Below are 20,839 nucleotides of genomic sequence, written 5' to 3' on the forward strand. Positions count from 1 at the left end.
ATTTGATTCCGATTCGCGAAGGTCTCTATTCGATTTCCAATTTGATTCGATTCAATATCTGTTATGTGATATTTCAGTTGTAACCGATTTTGCTTGGATATGCAGGAGATTCTCAGAGAACGAATGCTGTGTAAATTGTACAAGGAACCCTCTAATCTGGTACATTATTAAAAATATGAATGTTTACATTAAGAATTTACCACATGTGAGTAGAGTGGGGTAAGCTCCCTGAGAGAGGAGTTTGCATTGCCATTTAGTGTTATGCTATTGTGGTCAAACATTTATAGGAAAGTTGCGGTTTACTACAGAAATGTATTTTATTCTGATTCGCAAGGTCCTGATTCGATTTGATTTCCGATTTCGATTTTTGATTTCTGATTCAATTCAATATTGATTTGGTTACGGATATTGCAGTTAAAATACCAATTCTGCTTGGATATGAAAGAGATTAGAGAACTAATGTACCAACCACTCTGTACCGAACATGAATACCACCAACCTGGTTGTGTGGCAATAAAAGTATCTTGTATCTTGTAATGCAGTCAATTGTACAAGGAACCCTCTAACCAGATGCTAATATTAAATACTAATAATAATATATTGATGTTTACATTAATAATTGACCACAAAACTGACCAAAAAACTACAGCAGTCAACACAATATAGTATACTGTATATATATAAAGAAAATGTAAAGGCTTTTTACATTTACAGGATTTGGGATTTTATTAATCCATATATGATTATTCAAATGAAGATCAATAGTAATCGGGAAAATAGATTAATCTTTTTAACCCAGCTCTATAATTTAATAACTGTTAAATTGTCACTTTGCCCATGGTCCATCCTTTACTTTCACTTTAGAGCTGAGTGGGACACTGCCCCTTTCTGCATCTTTCCATTATTAATCCGATATTAAGATCATAATCAACAACCTGCACCTCATCAACTGACGATCTGTTGCACAATGATGTGAATATATACAGGCTAGTCCTACATTTAAATTTGTATCATTATAAAATACGGAATTCTGGTATTTTTTAAACCTGGTATTTTCCTATCATGTGGGGTTTAAATTAATAATAGGGACAACAATTTCTGTCCCAATATTGAGAGATTGCTTAAGCCAGCAGCCGCAAAATGGAATGCATCACAATGTAATCACAATGTAGTCACAATGTAATCACAATGTAACCACAATGTAGTCACAATGTAGTCACAATGTAACCACAATGTAACCACAATGTAATCACAATGTAATCACAATGTAACCACAATGTAGTCACAATGTAACCACAATGTAATCACAATGTAACCACAATGTAGTCACAATGTAACCACAATGTAATCACAATGTAACCACAATGTAGTCACAATGTAATCACAATGTAGTCACAATGCATCACAATGTAACCACAATGTAACCACAATGTAGTCACAATGTAATCACAATGTAACCACAATGTAATCACAATATAATCACAATGTAACCACAATGTAGTCACAATGTAACCACAATGTAGTCACAATGTAACCACAATGTAGTCACAATGTAGTCACAATGTAATCACAATGTAGTCACAATGTAGTCACAATGTAATCACAATGTAGTCACAATGTAATCACACAGAGCATTCATGCTTGTCAAAGTATGTCCACTAAGAGAGCTTTTTTTTGTGCCTCAGACAGCCTCAAGTGTCTGAAGACTCTTCTATCACTACAGTCTGTCTCAAACAGAATCTCACTCTGAAATTGTTGCAGGAAGAGTACAGTAGAAACTTGAGTGAGTTGGTAAAGATTAAGTTGTCGTGTTGGAGGACAGAAAGTGGTGCATAATCTAAGGTATACAACTGAATTGTATCAAGAAAATGTTGAGCCACACTCCAACCTTTGTTGGATAGAGACGTGCTGACAGTGTGGCTAGTTATGCTACAAATGGACGAAAACACGCTACGCCTCACAGACCACTGTGACCCTGATGGCCACTGTCAGTCCAAGATAAGAAATACTTTACCAAAGCACCCTTTCCTAAAGAAAAATACTGTTCCAAGAGTGGAGAGTCCTGCTGCAGACAGAGTGGAGGTAATGTTATTAGCTAAAGTTATTGTATTGACCTGGCATCATTCAGTGCACACAGCTTGGCAGGATAACGGCAAAAACAATCAATAACCCAGTAATATGTACAAAATATCAACTGATAATCAGTCATGACTGATGACTGATTATGAAATATCTCTATATAGATTTAAATTCCCATTCGCGACTTCTTTTGTAAACACCAGAAAACAAGCCGCTGGTCACAAATAGTGGAACAGATATAAACAGAGACAGAAGAAGTGTAAACAGAAAGGTCTAACTCTGTAGGGAGCCTTTATATAATGTTGTCAGACACTTATTATAACAGTCTGAGTCAGTGGCAAAAAAAAGCTCTTTTAGTGGCCATACTTTGACATGCATTTTGTGACTGCTGGCTGAAGCGATCTCCCTCAATATTGGACCAATTACAAAAAATATTTAAAACTAGGCGGCTGGGTGGCGCAGCGGACATTGCACTCGTCACCAACGCAAGAGACACCGGGTTCAACTCCGGCTGTCGGCGTTGCCTCCGGCTTGGGCCAGTCGTCATACTAACTCAATTGGCAGAGTTAGCGGGTGGAAGTCGATGGGTGGTAATCTGGACGTTGTGGACAGCGACTCCTACAGGTCGGTTGGGGACGCCTGCACAGCAGAGACAGGAAATGGCGGGGGTAGTGTGAGCCTCCCACACGTTACACCTCGCCAATGAGAGTCCGCGCTGGCAGGTGAAAAGATGTGACAGGCTGCCTCCTCATGTATCGGAGGGGACACGTGATGCAAGGCTTCTATCCTCCCTACAACCGGCCAGTGGGGGGCATATGCGAGCAATGTTCAAGACAGGGGAGGGAAGAATTGGCACAATGGAATTGGGATGGGAGAAAAATTGAAAAAGTGAAGAAAAGGTGGATCAACATTTTTATTTTTATTTAAAACATTTATAATTCTTTATGATATTATTATTAATTTAGACCCCACATGATGGAAAAAATATATACCAGAATTCCCCTTTAACATGTCAGTAAGGTAGGCTATGCTTTTAGGAACTGCCGTACCTCTCCATATCTTAAATCAAATGCCAATCCAATTAATTTGCTCTGGCGCTGCAGGTCTAAGCTATCCTTTCAATTACTTAAAGGTAGAATCTGTAATGTTGTCAAATGTTACAGTTTTTTGTTTTTGTCTGACGTGCGGGTTGGATTTCAGTGGTTATAGGGGAGGGGTTGCTACTGCTGGCCACACATGAGGCTCTACTGTACCAAGAGAGGTCTGGAGAAATTCACGGCATAATAAGATACTAAACTCCAACACACATGTCAGACCAAAACAAAAAGGTAAACAAAGTGCAATACCAAGTGTGGCTCTCTTGCCTAGAGGGCGCTGTTTGACAGCATATTCTACCTTTAAGTAATTGAAAGGATAGCTTAGACCTGCAGTGCCAGAGCAAATTAATTGGATTGGCATTTGATTTAATATACCTTTAAATCAGTCTATACACAAACATGACTTTGTGGCAAGTTATACAAATAGAAGAAAAAAAACATACAAAGAAACAAGTGCAGTGATTTGGTTACCAGCCAACCGAGATAAATTAATAGTTTCCATGGTAACAATGAAAACACTCGCATCACATCACACGTCTTCTTTGCGATTGGTTCCGTGGCGGCTGCGAACTAAATGGCTTTCAGTGAACGGGAGGTCGGACGACTCTTGCTTTGTGAAATCATGCAAATCATTCCTTCTGGCTTGCGAGGCTAGTGGACAGTGGCTTTAAACATTTTAAATTAAAATTAAAATAAAAGACCACAAGTGCAAAGTGTCCTCCTCTACTCACTCTGGCTCTGTGAGAGGTGTGGTCTCATTGGGTTCCGTTGGCCCTCCTGCGTTGTGATTGGCTGTGCATTCGTCCTCTGTTCTCACCTCCACAATTGGCTCCTTGGACTCGTCCTTTCTGCAGCGCGGGACATAAACACTCTCTTATAACACTGTGTCTGGGCAACAGGTGACAAGTTACATCACCGTCAGCCTGTCACCAGTGCAGCCAAGTGGTGTTTTTTTCTATTTTTCTTTGTCAAAATGTTAATTCCCGGGTGGTTTCGGTCCCCCCCCTCCCACACTGTGCAACATCCCACCCCCTCAAGTGCAATATTATCCACAGTGCAATACCCACCCACTACCGTCTGACACTGTGATTGTTATTTTGTGTATTGTTATTTTGCATATTGTACAGTATTGTAACATTGTCTTATTGTATAGTATTTTATGTTTCTGTATAGTATTTTATGTTTCTTGTATAGTATTTTATGTTTCTGTGACGGCAACATATTCTATAATTTCTATTTAAAATCTCCCTCAAGATTACACAGGTTACATGTTGGAATAAGGCCATTATAAAGTACCCACTGCTGTCACCTGCTTCCCAGACGCAGTATCGCTACCAGAATATCCGACAGTAAAACAGACGACGAGGCAAGAGAGCAGCAACAGTTGGACGGTGACAATAAGGAGGTCAAATGTTTTTCTGCCATCACCGAAGATTTTATATATATACTATACTCAGTATACCGTAATTTTCAGACTATAAGCCGCGCCTTTCCCCCCATTTTTCGACCCTGCGGCTTATATAACGGTGCGGCTAATCTATGGATTTTTACAGCTAACGGCCACTAGGGGACCTCCTAAATCTATGTATTTTACAGGTTACAGTCCACCACCTTTAACTCTCACTCGCTCTTCTCTCACAGGCACACAGCTGCTGCAAGTTAATAAATGGGAGCTTCCTCAAACAGCCATCTCTTTCCCGACAATCCCCTCTGTGCACGAACCCTTACATATGGTAATTAAACATTAAAACACCTGCGGTTTATAGTCCAGTGCGGCTTATATATGTATACACATCATTCAATTTAGCTGCTGCGGCTTATATTCAGGTGCGGCTTATAGTGCGAAAATTACGGTATATTTTTTTTTAATCTGGGGTAGAGCCAATATTTATTTAAATGGCATATTCCACCTCTGTGAGACGGTCTACAACATAAATAATAATTTTGTTACTGCAACTTCCTGTAATCACTCGACCCGGTTATGATTTATTATAATCGACCATGGAAAACGGCCTTTTGAGCCTCCGAGATGATTGTAAATAGAGAGAACGCTCGTGCCGCTTTGACCGCATTGAATTCCTAATACTTGATGCCCTTTGGTTAAAAACTCAAAAGTCCCAAACGGAAAAAGAATAATCAGATTTTCCGACGCGGTTGTAGTCGAGACTTGGGGCAACATTTAGATGCAAAAACATTGTTGTTGGGGAGTAGCCATTTTTATGAATAACGCAGACGCCATTTTGACTGGCATTTCTGCAACAAATCATCAACCAACAAAATGACATGGTCTGCACTCGTTCGTTCGGCCATTTGAAAGTATCGCCCGCCCGGGACTTTGGCTTTTTGTGAGGGAAGTGTCCCGGCAACGTAAGGAGACGAAACTATGTTCTGAATAGCGTTGTGGTCGGAGCTCCCATTTGATTACATACATTATTTTACTCTGTCTGTTATATTTTACTAACAATTTTATTGCACTGCACTATTGCACTATTTAACTCTGTCTATTCTATTTTACTCTTTTATTACTGACTATTTAAAAATTGCCACAGAACTGTCAGACACCATTGAGTTGATTGATTATATTTCCTGCCGTCTGGACTTTGTAATGAAACTCAAAGTATTAACTCATTGACCGCCGGGGATTAGCCTTATCCTGTGGTAGCTACTGCCACGCTGTAAACGATGGGAGTTAGTCACCTTGTTTGTAGAGCTAAATCTATATTCTATATTATAGCCATGGATACAATACTATAGTCATTTGACATTGAGTTTCTTCCGGTCAAGATGCAAAAAAGAGATAATTTTTCCATCCATACGTTCCCGTGTTATACCGTGGTGAATATAAGTATGGTTTTAGAGCGGTCTAGGGTAATTCATGAAATGCTTAGTTATGGCAGTATACGTCGATTCCATTGTAGATGTTGCCGTTTCTTGACTGAACCCGCTATTGTTCCGGAATCAAATCTACAATATAGATATTATGTTCCATCATGAATGCATGAAAGGGGCGGGGGGGGTTGTTTCTGATTATTTGATTCAGTCACGGCATTCGCTGTAATGACTTGACCTGCTAGAATCCATTATAATCGATCATGGAAAACAGCCTTTTGAGCCTCAGAGAGGATTGTAAATAGAGAGAACGCTCGTGCTGCCTTGGCCGCATTGAATTCCTAATACTTGAAGCCGCACCCATCGCCCTTTGGTTAAAAACTCAAAAGTCCGAATTTGGAAAGAATAATCAGATTTTCCGCCATGGCTGTAGTCGAGACTTGGGGCAACATTTGGATGCAATATAACCTCGTTGTTGGAGAGTAGCCATTTGAATGAATAACGCAGGCGCCATATTGACAGGCATTTCTCCAACAAATCATCAACCGACAAACGCCATTGTTTTTAGTGCACAGGGGTTTGGCTACAATTTGAGTGGCTGTCCGGTTCGACCAATTGAAAGTGTGGTCCGGCGCTTGTTTATCTCGACCTCCTCTAGTGACAGACTCACATGAAGGCAGCCTTGCCCTCCTCCAGGCTGTGGCCCTTGCCCCCGGTGCCTGGCTTCCCACACAGACACATGATCAGGCCGCACTTGTTCACGAAGAAGCAGGTGATGTCCACCGCCAGCAGCAGCAGCAGGAAGGCCACCACCCCGATCGCCGCGATGATGCCCATGGAAAGCACCACCTCGTCGCCCATATCTGCAAGAGACGAGCCAGGAAGAAGAGGGCGTCGGGTTCACGCTGGCATGACACGGCCTACTAGAAGCAGTCATGAAGAACTGAATGACAAGGGGGGGGGGGGGGGGGGGACTATCTTACCGTGACGGGATTGGTTAAGACGGAGACACAGACTCACCTGGACGCACTCTTGTGTGTTCAGACGCAGTGTGGTGCGTGTGGAGTGTTGTTAGCGGTGTTTACATTGACGCACTTCGCTTTGTTTTTGCGACATGTTCGACGGATAAGGGACATTTAGGGAACGGGCCGTCAAATGGAAAAACCAAAAGAAATCTGATAAACAAATAAAAATCCATGAAAGTGTATTAAACCAGATTTATTTGATATTAGACAGAATCACGAGGACCAGAAGAAAGCTTGCGATATGTTGCTAGTCGCTCACAATAAGACATGTTTTGTAAACAATAAGTACTGTATGTGAGGCTATTCCACATAATGGGCCACGTTGTACGACAGTCCAGTTTGAAATGATGGCAGAACCTCCTCACAAACCCTTCGACGTGCTCATCTTGTGTGTAAAGAGAAAAGGAAGGGATTGAACTCTTTAGATATGAATAATCACCACAGACAATCAGGTCTCTATTTAAAATGCAATTCAATAACAAATAACACGACCATCAATACGATGCGTATGATGTGCCACAAGTTGGTCCTTTGAAAGATTTGATATGTATTAAATACATGAGATATACAGTATATGGATTTTTCCTTTAGTAAGCGATAGAAACAGCTGGAATTATCTGCATTATCAGCAGTGCCGCCTAGGGATAGCTTTGTACACCGCTCATCACACTGGTATATAACATTAATATCACAAACACATTGTGCTCTGTTAGGTATTCCTGTTTTCCGCCATGTAAAAATGTATGTTACAAATCTTTACATACAGTACATATCATTTAGTTGAGTGAAAAAAAAGTAAAATGAAAAAAATAAAATAAAAACTTTATGTAAACCGACATGTCCGGCGTTTAGCATCCGCTCGGCATTCTATGCACAGTGCTAACCTGAAAAATAACAAACCCCACTCATTTAAATTACGCTAGTGTTCGTTACTATAAACCGTAAAAACCTTCGATGACCTATCTCGATCCCCGCCCTCTCTTCTCCTCCAATCACAACCGTCGCTTGCCTCGGGGACAAACAAAGTTTGTGCCACGGCTGCGATTGGAGGATGGAGAAAAGAGGGCAGGGTTTGAGACGGGCCCGTTGTCTAGTTGTACTGGTGTCTAGCTGGTGTCTATGCTGAGCAGAGAGGGAGGAGCCCGTTGCCTTTGGTTCAGTACGTCTGGCTGGTCTGTTCGCCTCCTCCCGGCCACTCTCAGACAGAGACACACGTCTGTCTTCTGACAACAAAGTCCACGTAAGGAGTGTAAGGAGCGAAGGCATCCAGAGAGAGAGAGAGAGAGAGAGAGAGAGAGAGAGAGAGAGAGAGAGAGAGAGAGAGAGAGAGAGAGAGAGAGAGAGAGAGAGAGAGAGAGCCAGCCAGGCCAGAGAAAGGCAAGCATTCCTCTACGGGGCTACGCTGCGTGTGACGATCTCCCCGGGAACTATGACAGCAGGAGCACAGTGATGACGGACAGGGTGACGGACGTCAGCGTGTACGTCACGGACGAGCAGCCCTGAGTGGTGGCTATGTATGTGGGCACAGAGGACACACACACACACACACCGAAAAGACACACCAAAATACCACGACACGTTGAGGTGGTCCACGACACCAATGTCCACGACCAGGCAAGAGTGCAGGAACATTGAGAGAGAGAGAGAGAGAGAGAGAGAGAGAGAGAGAGATAGCGAGAGAGAGAGAGAGAGAGAGAGAGAGCGAGAGAGAGAGATAGAGAGAGAGAGAGAGAGAGAGAGAGAGAGAGAGAGAGAGAGAGAGAGAGAGAGAGAGAGAGAGAGAGAGAGAGAGGGAGAGAGAGAGAGAGAGAGAGAGAGATGAAGAAGAACGGGAAAGAGAGCAAAGGAGAGGAGGGGGGAAATGAAGGGGGAAACAAAGAGGAAAGAGAAGGGTGGGGAAAAACAGGAACAGAGGAAGAGAGAAACGTGAAAATATGTCAAATATTAAAACAAAACGTGAAAAAGGACAAAAGAAGGATTTTTTTGTATTATTTTTTTACACTGAAGAAGAAAATAGGAAAAATATTAAAATATATAAAAAAATGAAATAATAAAATAAACAACAACAACTACAATACCACATTAAAGCAAAAGCACAGCACAAGGGGTGGAGGACCACGCCGCTATCGACTGGATGGCGACTGAAAGTGGAGAGTGAGTGGGATGTGCCTTTTAAGAGTGAAGGATGAGTTAGAGAGTAAAAGAGGAGCGGAGGAGGAGGAGAGGAGGAGAACTGCTAGGAGGTTTTCAGCGAAGCAACTCTGCTCTGTGTGGGATGTAAAGGCTTGTTTGCTGCACAGCGACGGGAGTCTGCTAGGGGGCAGGTGAGTTTCCGGGGGGACAACCTCCAGTTACAGCTAAAAAACACAAACCTGTTATGAGTTAATTAGTGGTTATATCAAGGGTCAAACTACTGTACAGTAAAGTAGGGCATAGCGGCGAAACAACATACGTCTAATCTATTAAGAGCCCCGGGTGAAGGTATACTATGGTTCAGGAGTATAGAATGGAAAAAGCGATGCTTAGGACTTCAGCATTCACTGCCGCAAAGATTTGATTATCAGTCCTTGGAGCGATATTTCCATGAAATTTTAAAGTCACGGGACGGCTCTTTATTGGGATCCCAGCATTCATCCGAAGTGTTATAATAGTAATATAAATGGCAAATGGTGCATTTTATATTTTTTATCCAAAGCGCTTCATAAATTTGTCCATCTGTCAACCTGCTCATCGGGAGCAGTTAGGGGTTAAGTGTAATTGCTCAAGGACACTTTGACACGCTTGCCCTGGAGGAGCGGGAATCGAACCGGGAACCTTCCGATCACCAGACGACCGCTCTACCTGAGCCACCCCGTCACTCCCACGCCCCCCAAAATATGTCAGTGGTCTCAAATGACCAGATATGACTGATAATTTGACGCAGTGAATCCTGAAATGCGGACTTCACAGCATGGCTACTTCCTATCTGCATCTCTGACGTTTACAGCACACCTTTGCCCCGAGGCTCAACTTCAACTACATGTATGTTGTCTTGCCGTCTAAACAGGCTGCTTCAACACAGAGTCGAAGTATCCGTCGTGTTGTTAAACAAACCTCACTAGTTCAAATCAAAGACCTTTTTTCTTTTTATCTCTGGTGGAAAGAGCCTGTCCCAGTTCTCGAGAGCAAACTCACAACTCACACAGCGAGGGGGGCTGTCACAGACCCACGTGTGTGGAGGTATACTGGTGTGCAGGGGGCTGTCACAGACCCACGTGTGGAGGTATACTGGTGTGCAGGGGGCTGTCACAGACACACGTGTGGAGGTGTGGAGGTATACTGGTGTGCAGGGGGCTGTCACAGACACACGTGTGGAGGTATACTGGTGTGCAGGGGGCTGTCACAGACACACGTGTGGAGGTATACTGGTGTGCAGGGGGCTGTCACAGACACACGTGTGGAGGTGTGGAGGTATACTGGTGTGCAAATCCAGGTGGAAAATCCATCTCGGCACACCGGTGTCCAGGAATGATATTTCTTCCGCAGATTTATTTGGTTGTCAATCAACTTCCCCCGGAGCCCGTTGGGTTTGGAAAGCAGGGTACTAGGTTACGTGGAGGTTTATTACCCAGGGCAGACTTAACCCCCGGTGACCCATTTACAAGGGCACTTGGGTGTGAAATTCTCAGCCAATTTCCGTACGTTCACAAAAAACTATCCTTTTTTTTAACATGCGGTAATCATTTAACATGCAAATACATATTTCATTCACTGGTGGAAAAGGAGGCCCTCCTGTGTCGAGCCGAGTTGAGAGTTTGTCTCCTCTCGGTGGGCTGCGGGGTGGAAGCGTGAGAGGGCCGTGGGGTGTGGGGTTGGGGTTGGGGGGGTACCTGGGATGGCGGCGGGCTCCGTGGACGTCCTGAAGGACAGCATGCCTGGCTGGGACTTGCCCTTCTTGTTCACCGCCACCACGTACACGTCGTAGTCCGTGTCCCACTTCAGCCCGCTGAGCATCACGTGCTCACTGCCGCTGGGCAGCATGATCTCAGGCTTCCAGTCCGACACGCGCTTCTGAGGGGAGACACGGAGACACGGAGACACGGAGACACGGAGACACAGAGACACAGAGACACACAGACACGGAGACACACAGACACGGAGACACACACACACACACAAACACAGACACACACAGAGACACAGACACACGCACACAGAGAGACACACGCACACACACACACCCTGGTGTTAGAATGAAGTCCTGAATGATGTAGAATTAGACTGGTATAGTATAGACTGGTATAAACTTGAACTTGAAACCCGCCCAATTTGCCGCCGTCGACTAAGAACAGACTTCTTCAATCAATATCTGAATAAAAAACAAAACAAACCTTACTGTCTTTTACTATTATGTACTATGTCTATACTACTATCTACTATGTCTATACTACTATCTACTATGTCTATACTACTATCTATTATGTACTATGTCTATATACTACTATCTAGACTACTATACTACTATGTCTATACTACTACTACCAGTCGACTATCGGCAAATTTCGGCAATCAAAGTAGACTATACAAATCCTTAGTCTGGGACAGGCCTACTATGTACTATGTCTATACTACTATCTACTACTGTATGTACTATGCTACTATATCTATAGTACTATCTACTATGCTACTATGTCTATACTGCTATCTACTATGTATTATGCTACTATACCTATACTACTATCTATTATGTACTATGTGTATACTACCATCTACGATGTACTGTACTATGCTAATATGTCTATACTACTACATATTATCTTATATGTTTATACTACTATGCGCTCAGAGTGAAGCACTCAAGTTTGACGCTGCTAGACGAACAATATAATTTAATCTTAGCTGCCAAATATGTACCCTTCCTGCTGACTTGTTGTACACCGTTGGTAAGTGCCTTTGGATAAAAGTGTCAGTTTAAATGACTAAATAATAAATGTGAACTTAAAAAAGATTATTTACAAAAAAAATTATGTTCCTGAATTAGCCTTGGTGACGATGCAAAGACATCCATCATTCATATCCGCAACTGGCAGAGTTTCACAGATACACGTTGCACAATGACAACAGGACCTCATATATTACAGTTCATGAGGACAGCGAGACAGAGAGGAGGCTATAAATACAGTCCGGGGCCCTACGGGAGACTGCAATTCGAAACTGGCCCCTGTAAATGTCCTAACACAACCCCCTCCAATGTATAGTAAAAATTACCAAGTATGGTCTTGTCAATATTCCAATGTACAGTTTTGCTTGTACAGTTGTACAGTGTCCCCCACCCACCCCTATACTCCCTGGTTTGTAGCGGATGAGGTAATGCAGGATGGGGCTCTACTCACTGGTTTGTAGCGGATGAGGTAATGCAGGATGGGGCTCTACTCACTGGTTTGTAGCGGATGAGGTAATGCAGGATGGGGCCCTACTCCCTGGTTTGTAGAGGATGAGGTAATGCAGGATGGGGCCCTACTCCCTGGTTTGTAGTGGATGAGGTAATGCAGGATGGGGCCCTACTCCCTGGTTTGTAGCGGATGAGGTAATGCAGGATGGGGCCCTACTCCCTGGTTTGTAGCGGATGAGGTAATGCAGGATGGGGCCCTACTCCCTGGTTTGTAGCGGATGAGGTAATGCAGGATGGGGCTCTACTCACTGGTTTGTAGCGGATGAGGTAATGCAGGATGGGGCCCTACTCCCTGGTTTGTAGTGGATGAGGTAATGCAGGATGGGGCTCTACTCACTGGTTTGTAGAGGATGAGGTAATGCAGGATGGGGCTCTACTCCCTGGTTTGTAGAGGATGAGGTAATGCAGGATGGGGCTCTACTCACTCATTTGTAGCGGATGAGGTAATGCAGGATGGGGCTCTACTCACTGGTTTGTAGCGGATGAGGTAATGCAGGATGGGGCTCTACTCCCTGGTTTGTAGCGGATGAGGTAATGCAGGATGGGGCTCTACTCACTGGTTTGTAGCGGATGAGGTAATGCAGGATGGGGCTGCTCTACTCACTGGTTTGTAGCGGATGAGGTAATGCAGGATGGGGCCCTACTCCCTGGTTTGTAGCGGATGAGGTAATGCAGGATGGGGCTCTACTCACTGGTTTGTAGCGGATGAGGTAATGCAGGATGGGGCTGCTCTACTCCCTGGATTGTAGCGGATGAGGTAATGCAGGATGGGGCTCTACTCCCTGGTTTGTAGCGGATGAGGTAATGCAGGATGGGGCTCTACTCCCTGGTTTGTAGCGGATGAGGTAATGCAGGATGGGGCTCTACTCACTGGTTTGTAGCGGATGAGGTAATGCAGGATGGGGCTCTACTCCCTGGTTTGTAGCGGATGAGGTAATGCAGGATGGGGCTCTATACTCACTGGTTGGTAGCGGATGAGGTAATGCAGGATGGGGCTCTATACTCACTGGTTTGTAGCGGATGAGGTAATGCAGGATGGGGCTCTATACTCACTGGTTTGTAGAGGATGAGGTAATGCAGGATGGGGCTCTATTCACTGGTTTGTAGCGGATGAGGTAATGCAGGATGGGGCTCTACTCACTGGTTTGTAGCGGATGAGGTAATGCAGGATGGGGCTCTACTCCCTGGTTTGTAGCGGATGAGGTAATGCAGGATGGGGCTCTACTCACTGGTTTGTAGCGGATGAGGTAATGCAGGATGGGGCTCTACTCACTGGTTTGTAGCGGATGAGGTAATGCAGGATGGGGCTCTACTCCCTGGTTTGTAGCGGATGAGGTAATGCAGGATGGGGCTCTACTCCCTGTGTTACATCCCAATGTATATATTCCCCAGTGTGTGTCTCCATGTGTGTGTGTTCTCCATTTTGTTTCCTCCCTCCAGCCATTGTTCCCTTCACCATTGGTCCCTGCCAGGCCAATCCTTCCATTATTGCAACACAGCACCGATTGGTGGATGGCTTTCCAGACTCCAACACTCAATCCACACCACCCAATCATGGATCACCCCACACCTGTTAAAACATGGCTTCTCACTTCAGTCTTTCTCTCTCTCTGGCATGAGGCTAGGCCTGTTGTGTTTTTGGTAAACCTGTAACTTTGACAGTATTGCATTTCGTTTATTGGCCTTTGGTGCTTAGTAGTAATTTCCTTGTGTGTGTATGGCCACAGAGAGAGCATTGTTAGTTATAGTTTGTTTTTGTATATATTCTGCTTTGTTTCTGTATAATTAATGTGTTTTTCTCTCTTTCTCAGGAAGCACAGATGGGGTGAGCTGCCATTTCCTTTGGATATTGTTTTCTCCTGTTTTGGTTAGGTAAGAGTAGTTTAGGTAATGTAATCTCTTTTACCATAGATTAGATTTGGGTTTATTTGGAGTATAGTGGTGTTTGTTTGTTGTTTTGGCCTGGGCTCACCCCTGAGCTACATGTGCTTCCTTTGCATCTATTCAATAAATAGCATTGTTGTTTACAAACGTGGTCCATCTTTTCTGTCAACCAACTGTTATGTTACAGCCCTTTACCCTTAGACTCACAGGGGTCGTAACACCCTGGTTTGTAGCGGATGAGGTAATGCAGGATGGGGCTGCTCTACTCACTGGTTTGTAGCGGATGAGGTAATGCAGGATGGGGCTCTACTCCCTGGTTTGTAGCGGATGAGGTAATGCAGGATGGGGCTCTACTCCCTGGTTTGTAGCGGATGAGGTAATGCAGGATGGGGCTCTACTCCCTGGTTTGTAGCGGATGAAATAATGCAGGATGGGGCTCTATACTCACTGGTTTGTAGCGGATGAGGTAATGCAGGATGGGGCCCTACTCCCTGGTTTGTAGCGGATGAGGTAATGCAGGATGGGGCTGCTCTACTCACTGGTTTGTAGCGGATGAGGTAATGCAGGATGGGGCCCTACTCCCTGGTTTGTAGCGGATGAGGTAATGCAGGATGGGGCTGCTCTACTCACTGGTTTGTAGCGGATGAGGTAATGCAGGATGGGGCCCTACTCCCTGGTTTGTAGCGGATGAGGTAATGCAGGATGGGGCTCTACTCCCTGGTTTGTAGCGGATGAGGTAATGCAGGATGGGGCCCTACTCACTGGTTTGTAGCGGATGAGGTAATGCAGGATGGGGCTCTACTCCCTGGTTTGTAGCGGATGAGGTAATGCAGGATGGGGCTCTACTCACTGGTTTGTAGCGGATGAGGTTATGCAGGATGGGGCCCTACTCCCTGGTTTGTAGCGGATGAGGTAATGCAGGATGGGGCTCTACTCACTGGTTTGTAGAGGATGAGGTAATGCAGGATGGGGCTCTACTCACTGGTTTGTAGCGGATGAGGTAATGCAGGATGGGGCTCTACTCCCTGGTTTGTAGTGGATGAGGTAATGCAGGATGGGGCTCTACTCACTGGTTTGTAGTGGATGAGGTAATGCAGGATGGGGCTCTACTCACTGGTTTGTAGTGGATGAGGTAATGCAGGATGGGGCCCTACTCCCTGGTTTGTAGCGGATGAGGTAATGCAGGATGGGGCTCTACTCCCTGGTTTGTAGTGGATGAGGTAATGCAGGATGGGGCTCTACTCACTGGTTTGTAGAGGATGAGGTAATGCAGGATGGGGCCCTACTCCCTGGTTTGTAGCGGATGAGGTAATGCAGGATGGGGCTCTACTCACTGGTTTGTAGTGGATGAGGTAATGCAGGATGGGGCTCTACTCACTGGTTTGTAGAGGATGAGGTAATGCAGGATGGGGCCCTACTCACTGGTTTGTAGCGGATGAGGTAATGCAGGATGGGGCTCTACTCACTGGTTTGTAGCGGATGAGGTAATGCAGGATGGGGCTCTACTCACTGGTTTGTAGCGGATGAGGTAATGCAGGATGGGGGGGGCTCTACTCACTGGTTTGTAGCGGATGAGGTAATGCAGGATGGGGGGGGCTCTACTCACTGGTTTGTAGCGGATGAGGTAATGCAGGATGGGGCTCTACTCACTGGTTTGTAGCGGATGAGGTAATGCAGGATGGGGCTCTACTCACTGGTTTGTAGCGGATGAGGTAATGCAGGATGGGGCCATACTCCCTGGTTTGTAGCGGATGAGGTAATGCAGGATGGGGCTCTACTCACTGGTTTGTAGCGGATGAGGTAATGCAGGATGGGGCTCTACTCACTGGTTTGTAGAGGATGAGGTAATGCAGGATGGGGCTCTATACTCACTGGTTTGTAGAGGATGAGGTAATGCAGGATGGGGCTCTATACTCACTGGTTTGTAGCGGATGAGGTAATGCAGGATGGGGCTCTACTCCCTGGTTTGTAGCGGATGAGGTAATGCAGGATGGGGCTCTACTCCCTGGTTTGTAGCGGATGAGGTAATGCAGGATGGGGCTGCTATACTCACTGGTTTGTAGCGGATGAGGTAATGCAGGATGGGGCTGCTATACTCACTGGTTTGTAGCGGATGAGGTAATGCAGGATGAGGCTCTACTCACTGGTTTGTAGCGGATGAGGTAATGCAGGATGGGGCTCTACTCACTGGTTTGTAGCGGATGAGGTAATGCAGGATGGGGCTGCTATACTCACTGGTTTGTAGCGGATGAGGTAATGCAGGATGGGGCTCTACTCACTGGTTTGTAGCGGATGAGGTAATGCAGGATGGGGCTCTACTCACTGGTTTGTAGTGGATGAGGTAATGCAGGATGGGGCTCTATACTCACTGGTTTGTAGAGGATGAGGTAATGCAGGATGGGGCCCTACTCACTGGTTTGTAGCGGATGAGGTAATGCAGGATGGGGCTCTACTCACTGGTTTGTAGCGGATGAGGTAATGCAGGATGGGGCCCTACTCACTGGTTTGTAGCGGATGAGGTAATGCAGGATGGGCGAGCCACCGTCATCCTGCTTCATCCAGTTGATCTTGAGGGAGTTGCCTTTGGGCTGAGGAGCGCCCTCTAGTTTAGGAGGATTGGGCTCCCCTACGAACACACACACGACACGAGGGACGTAAGGGTTAGATGAGGATCCGTTCAGAGGACGCACAGAACGAGAAGGAGGGATACTGTGTCGCGAGAAGCGGAGGTTCCATCTGTACCTTAAAACAAATAGTCAAAAGAGCTACAAAATAGAAGAAAATAATGTCAATGTTAGAAATTACAGACAATATATATATAAATATATATATATATATACACATATATATAAATATATATATAATATATATTATATATAAATACATTATCATACAGACACAGTTTTGTTTCTTCTTCTGAGGATTTTGTATGGTTACAGTCCATGTTTCCATCTACTCTGGCAATTTGATAGAGCTGACATTCACCAGTGTCTCACACGGCTCTGTGGAGCGGGCCGAGTGTGACTCAAGACATTAAAAAATAAAAATAAAAAAATTATTATCTTTTCCCCCCCTTCTTTTTCCGTTTTTCTCCCTCCCAATGTTAGTTGTTATGCCAATTCCCAATCCCCTTCCTGGTCGTTGCACACTCTACCCCCTACCATCTGTCTGGGAGGGCGGAGACTATCACATGCTTCCTCCGACACATGTGTACCCAGCCCACCGCTTCTTTTCACCTGGCAGCGCGGACTCTCACTGGGGGAGTGTAACGTGTGGAAGGTCACACTACCTCTCTTAGATCCTTCCCTCGCTCTGCAGGCGCCCCGACCGAACTGTAGGAGTCACTGTCCACAACGACCCAGACCCACCCACCGGCTTCCCTCCCGCTGACTCTGCCAATCGAGCCAGTATGACGGCCGGCCAAGTCGGAAGCAACGCTGACAGCTGGATTCGATACCAGTGTCTCTTGCGTTGGTGACGAGCGCATTGTCCGCTGCGCCACCCAGCCGCCCAGACTCAAGAGGAATTCCAGTATTCCACCCAAATGTACATTATATATACTATATTTCTGGAATTACCACCAGTGCGGTGACTCAAAATGAGAATAAACTTTTTTAAATCAAGCAATTAAAGCAATTAAAACACAACATACAGCAATTACAGCACAACAAACAACAATAATGAATTGTGTGGAGGGTAACAGTGTCATTAATGTTTTTTAATCCATGTTAGTTGGTTTTAAGGATGCACCGATCCAACTTGATTCAGTCCCGATACTGATACCTAGCTTTGGGTACCGATACCAGATATCAGATATTTGTGTTATTTAATTAAAAAAAAACGATTTAAATACAAAAAGATTTGCATAATGTCTAATAATTAGAGAGAGATTTAGAGATTAGTCCCTCCCTAATACATTTGAATGACTAGGCTAGTGTTGATACGCTAGCCGCGGCTAGAGCTGCTCGTCATGCTCCCTTTCCTGCACACACTGTTTGGACTAATCAAGGCGAAAATGGATCTCAGTAGCTCCTAAAGTTTTAGTCGAAGAGCCACAATGGTAGCTCCATTTTACCATTAGTCATTGCAGCAGCTTTGTTAGATAGTTAGCTAACAAGCTAATGATTTAGCGACTCAAGAGTTAAAACTATAGCTATTTATAGGTCGGTGCTCAATGGACGCACAGGAGACACTAACCACTAAAAGCTGGATCCATTCAGGGAAGCTGGGCACAGTTCTCCTCTTCTCAATCATGCACTGCTGTGCTGTTAGTGAAGCACGACATTTATAATGGATTGGACCATCTGTAGCCTGATATCCGATATCAGTATCGGATCGGTGCATCCCCAGTTGGTTTAGCTCGTAATGCATGGAATTAAGGTTAAACCTAGGTATGATGATCGATAACATGGGTTTTATAGAAATAGATGACATAATGCCGTCGGCATTCTTGTACCGGTGGTGTGATTTTAGAAATGAGAGCAAACTCTATTATACTGGAAGGAACAGCATTTGTATCGTCTTGTAAGTGGGGGTGAAGTTAGAGCGCACGATTCTGTTGTGATTAGTGGATAACTGATTTAATACGTCCATGAGTTAGCACATCCTATGAGGAAAGAGAGGTAACATAATTCACCCTGATAGTAGTTATATTAAACACCCCCTGGCCCTTCTTAAATCACTAAAATAACAACGTAGAGCCACTGTAATTTATCTGGCTGAGCCGAGGCGAATGGTTACACATAATTAGTTAACAGGGATGATTAATGTCTGTATTAAAAGTTTCACATACAGAAAGTTACGGGTATTTTCATTAGGCTTTGTTAAAGGTTCGTAGATAAGTCATGAGTGTTTTCGATTAGTCTGATATCGATGGTATGACTCTGCGGCTAGGTTAGGATTCTTCTCTTTTCTTAAGAATCTGCAACAGTGAGTTACCTTCTGCTGAGTGGAGATTCACCAGCACCATGCAAGCCACACAACAGTCACATGATTGAATGCACGCACGTGATTGGTTGAAAGGAAAGTGGAAGAGGTAACGTGGGGGATATAGTAGAGAACAAAACACAGAGAGGAAAAACAAAGTTAAAAGTTAAAAACTTGCAGACAAAAAACAAAAAACAGAACAACGTGGATTCACACAGGGAAAGCTCTCGACACTGAACACAATGGCACAGACAGTTTTCCTCTGTAAAGGGGCAGTACGTGGAAAGTGCAGTAGGTACAGTGTAGTAACTGGCAGCCTTCTTCACTTGGCCCGAAAGATGTTTGCCGGGACGGTTGGCGTGGTTCACTCGCAGATATTTTTCTTTGTGAGATGAGTTCACAAGGACCACACAAGTCTTATTTTAACTGTAAACAATCAGATGATGTCTGAAGCATTAAAACAGCAAATGGGTACTGTTCTTAAAGAAACACGCAAAAGTTATGGGAAATGCGCTTACCGTCCTCGCGAGAGTCAAACACACTCTACAGCATTCAGTAGAAAGCTATCCGGCTGCAAGCTAGCCTAGCTTAGCGCAAATCAATGGAAGCGGATACGGACCACTAGCCTAGATGTTGGCCAAAAATACCTTTTAAGCTCTGGTACTAGGCTAGACATTGTAAATAAGAAACCTGTTCTTAATGTTTTATCTGGCTAAATAAAGGTAAAAATAAATAAATAATAATAAATAATAATAAAAATAAAATAGTGGGCCGTATCCGCTTCCATTCATTTGTGCTATGCTAGGCTAGCGTGCAGACAGATAGCTCCCTACTGAACGCAGAGGAAATTGGTATCCGTTTTGTCTGACTTTGGAGAAGACGGTAAAGCGTATTTCTCATAATGTTTGATCATTTGACAGTCAACTCATCATAATCAATATTGACAAGCCCGATCTGAAACAAGCCTTTTTATGTGAAATAAACAGAGGAAAATCTGCCCTAGTTACAACAAAAGGATAGTGACAAAATGACGTCTAGTACAAATCACACAAAGTTAAGAGACAAAGTTAGGTAACCCGGCTATACACTACTAACATACGACTATTTGGAGATAATAAGAAACAGGAAATAGGCTAATTCACATTCACAAGTCCTTATTATTTCTTCAGGAAATACACAGAACACGTTTGTTATGCTACAGTGTAAACAGAGTAGTGGTTCAACTTAACAGCTGGGGGACAAGGGGTCGTTGAGTAGAGATACAGACGGCTAGTCTACTACTAATCATCCATTGCAACCACAAAACAAACCTGTTTCCTCAGTGAAAAAATGGGATATGCCATCTAGAAATACGAAAGAAAAGCTGTCAGACTAATTTAAGAGGCTTTACTAAATAAATTCACTCTCTGTTGTATCACAGCACCTCGCACCTTTTTTTGTGTTTGTTGTTATTTTTTTGCACATTTCACACAGTTCCAGTCACATATTTTCAGGCATTGGTTTGGATAATAACCTAAAGACAACATTAACCCTTTCACTACCACACTACAAAGGGTTAACGCTTTCAC

General features: G+C 44.3%; 1 protein-coding gene across 1 annotated transcript in view; it reads right to left on the minus strand.

Moving 5' to 3' along the window:
* ncam1b (neural cell adhesion molecule 1b) overlaps positions 1-20,839 on the minus strand; it is a gene marked incomplete at both ends in the record, with an annotated part of 188,861 nt that overhangs the window by 3,008 nt on the left and 165,014 nt on the right. Inside the window, 4 exons of the mRNA XM_084310955.1 lie at positions 3,908-4,024; positions 6,676-6,868; positions 10,900-11,080; positions 16,847-16,971. Coding sequence (XP_084167081.1) covers positions 3,908-4,024; positions 6,676-6,868; positions 10,900-11,080; positions 16,847-16,971 — 616 coding nt within the window. The remainder of the gene's footprint in view (positions 1-3,907; positions 4,025-6,675; positions 6,869-10,899; positions 11,081-16,846; positions 16,972-20,839) is intronic.

Source organism: Notolepis coatsorum (assembly GCF_963971535.1).
Source record: "Notolepis coatsorum genome assembly, chromosome: 1".
Classification (NCBI taxonomy): domain Eukaryota; kingdom Metazoa; phylum Chordata; class Actinopteri; order Aulopiformes; family Paralepididae; genus Notolepis; species Notolepis coatsorum.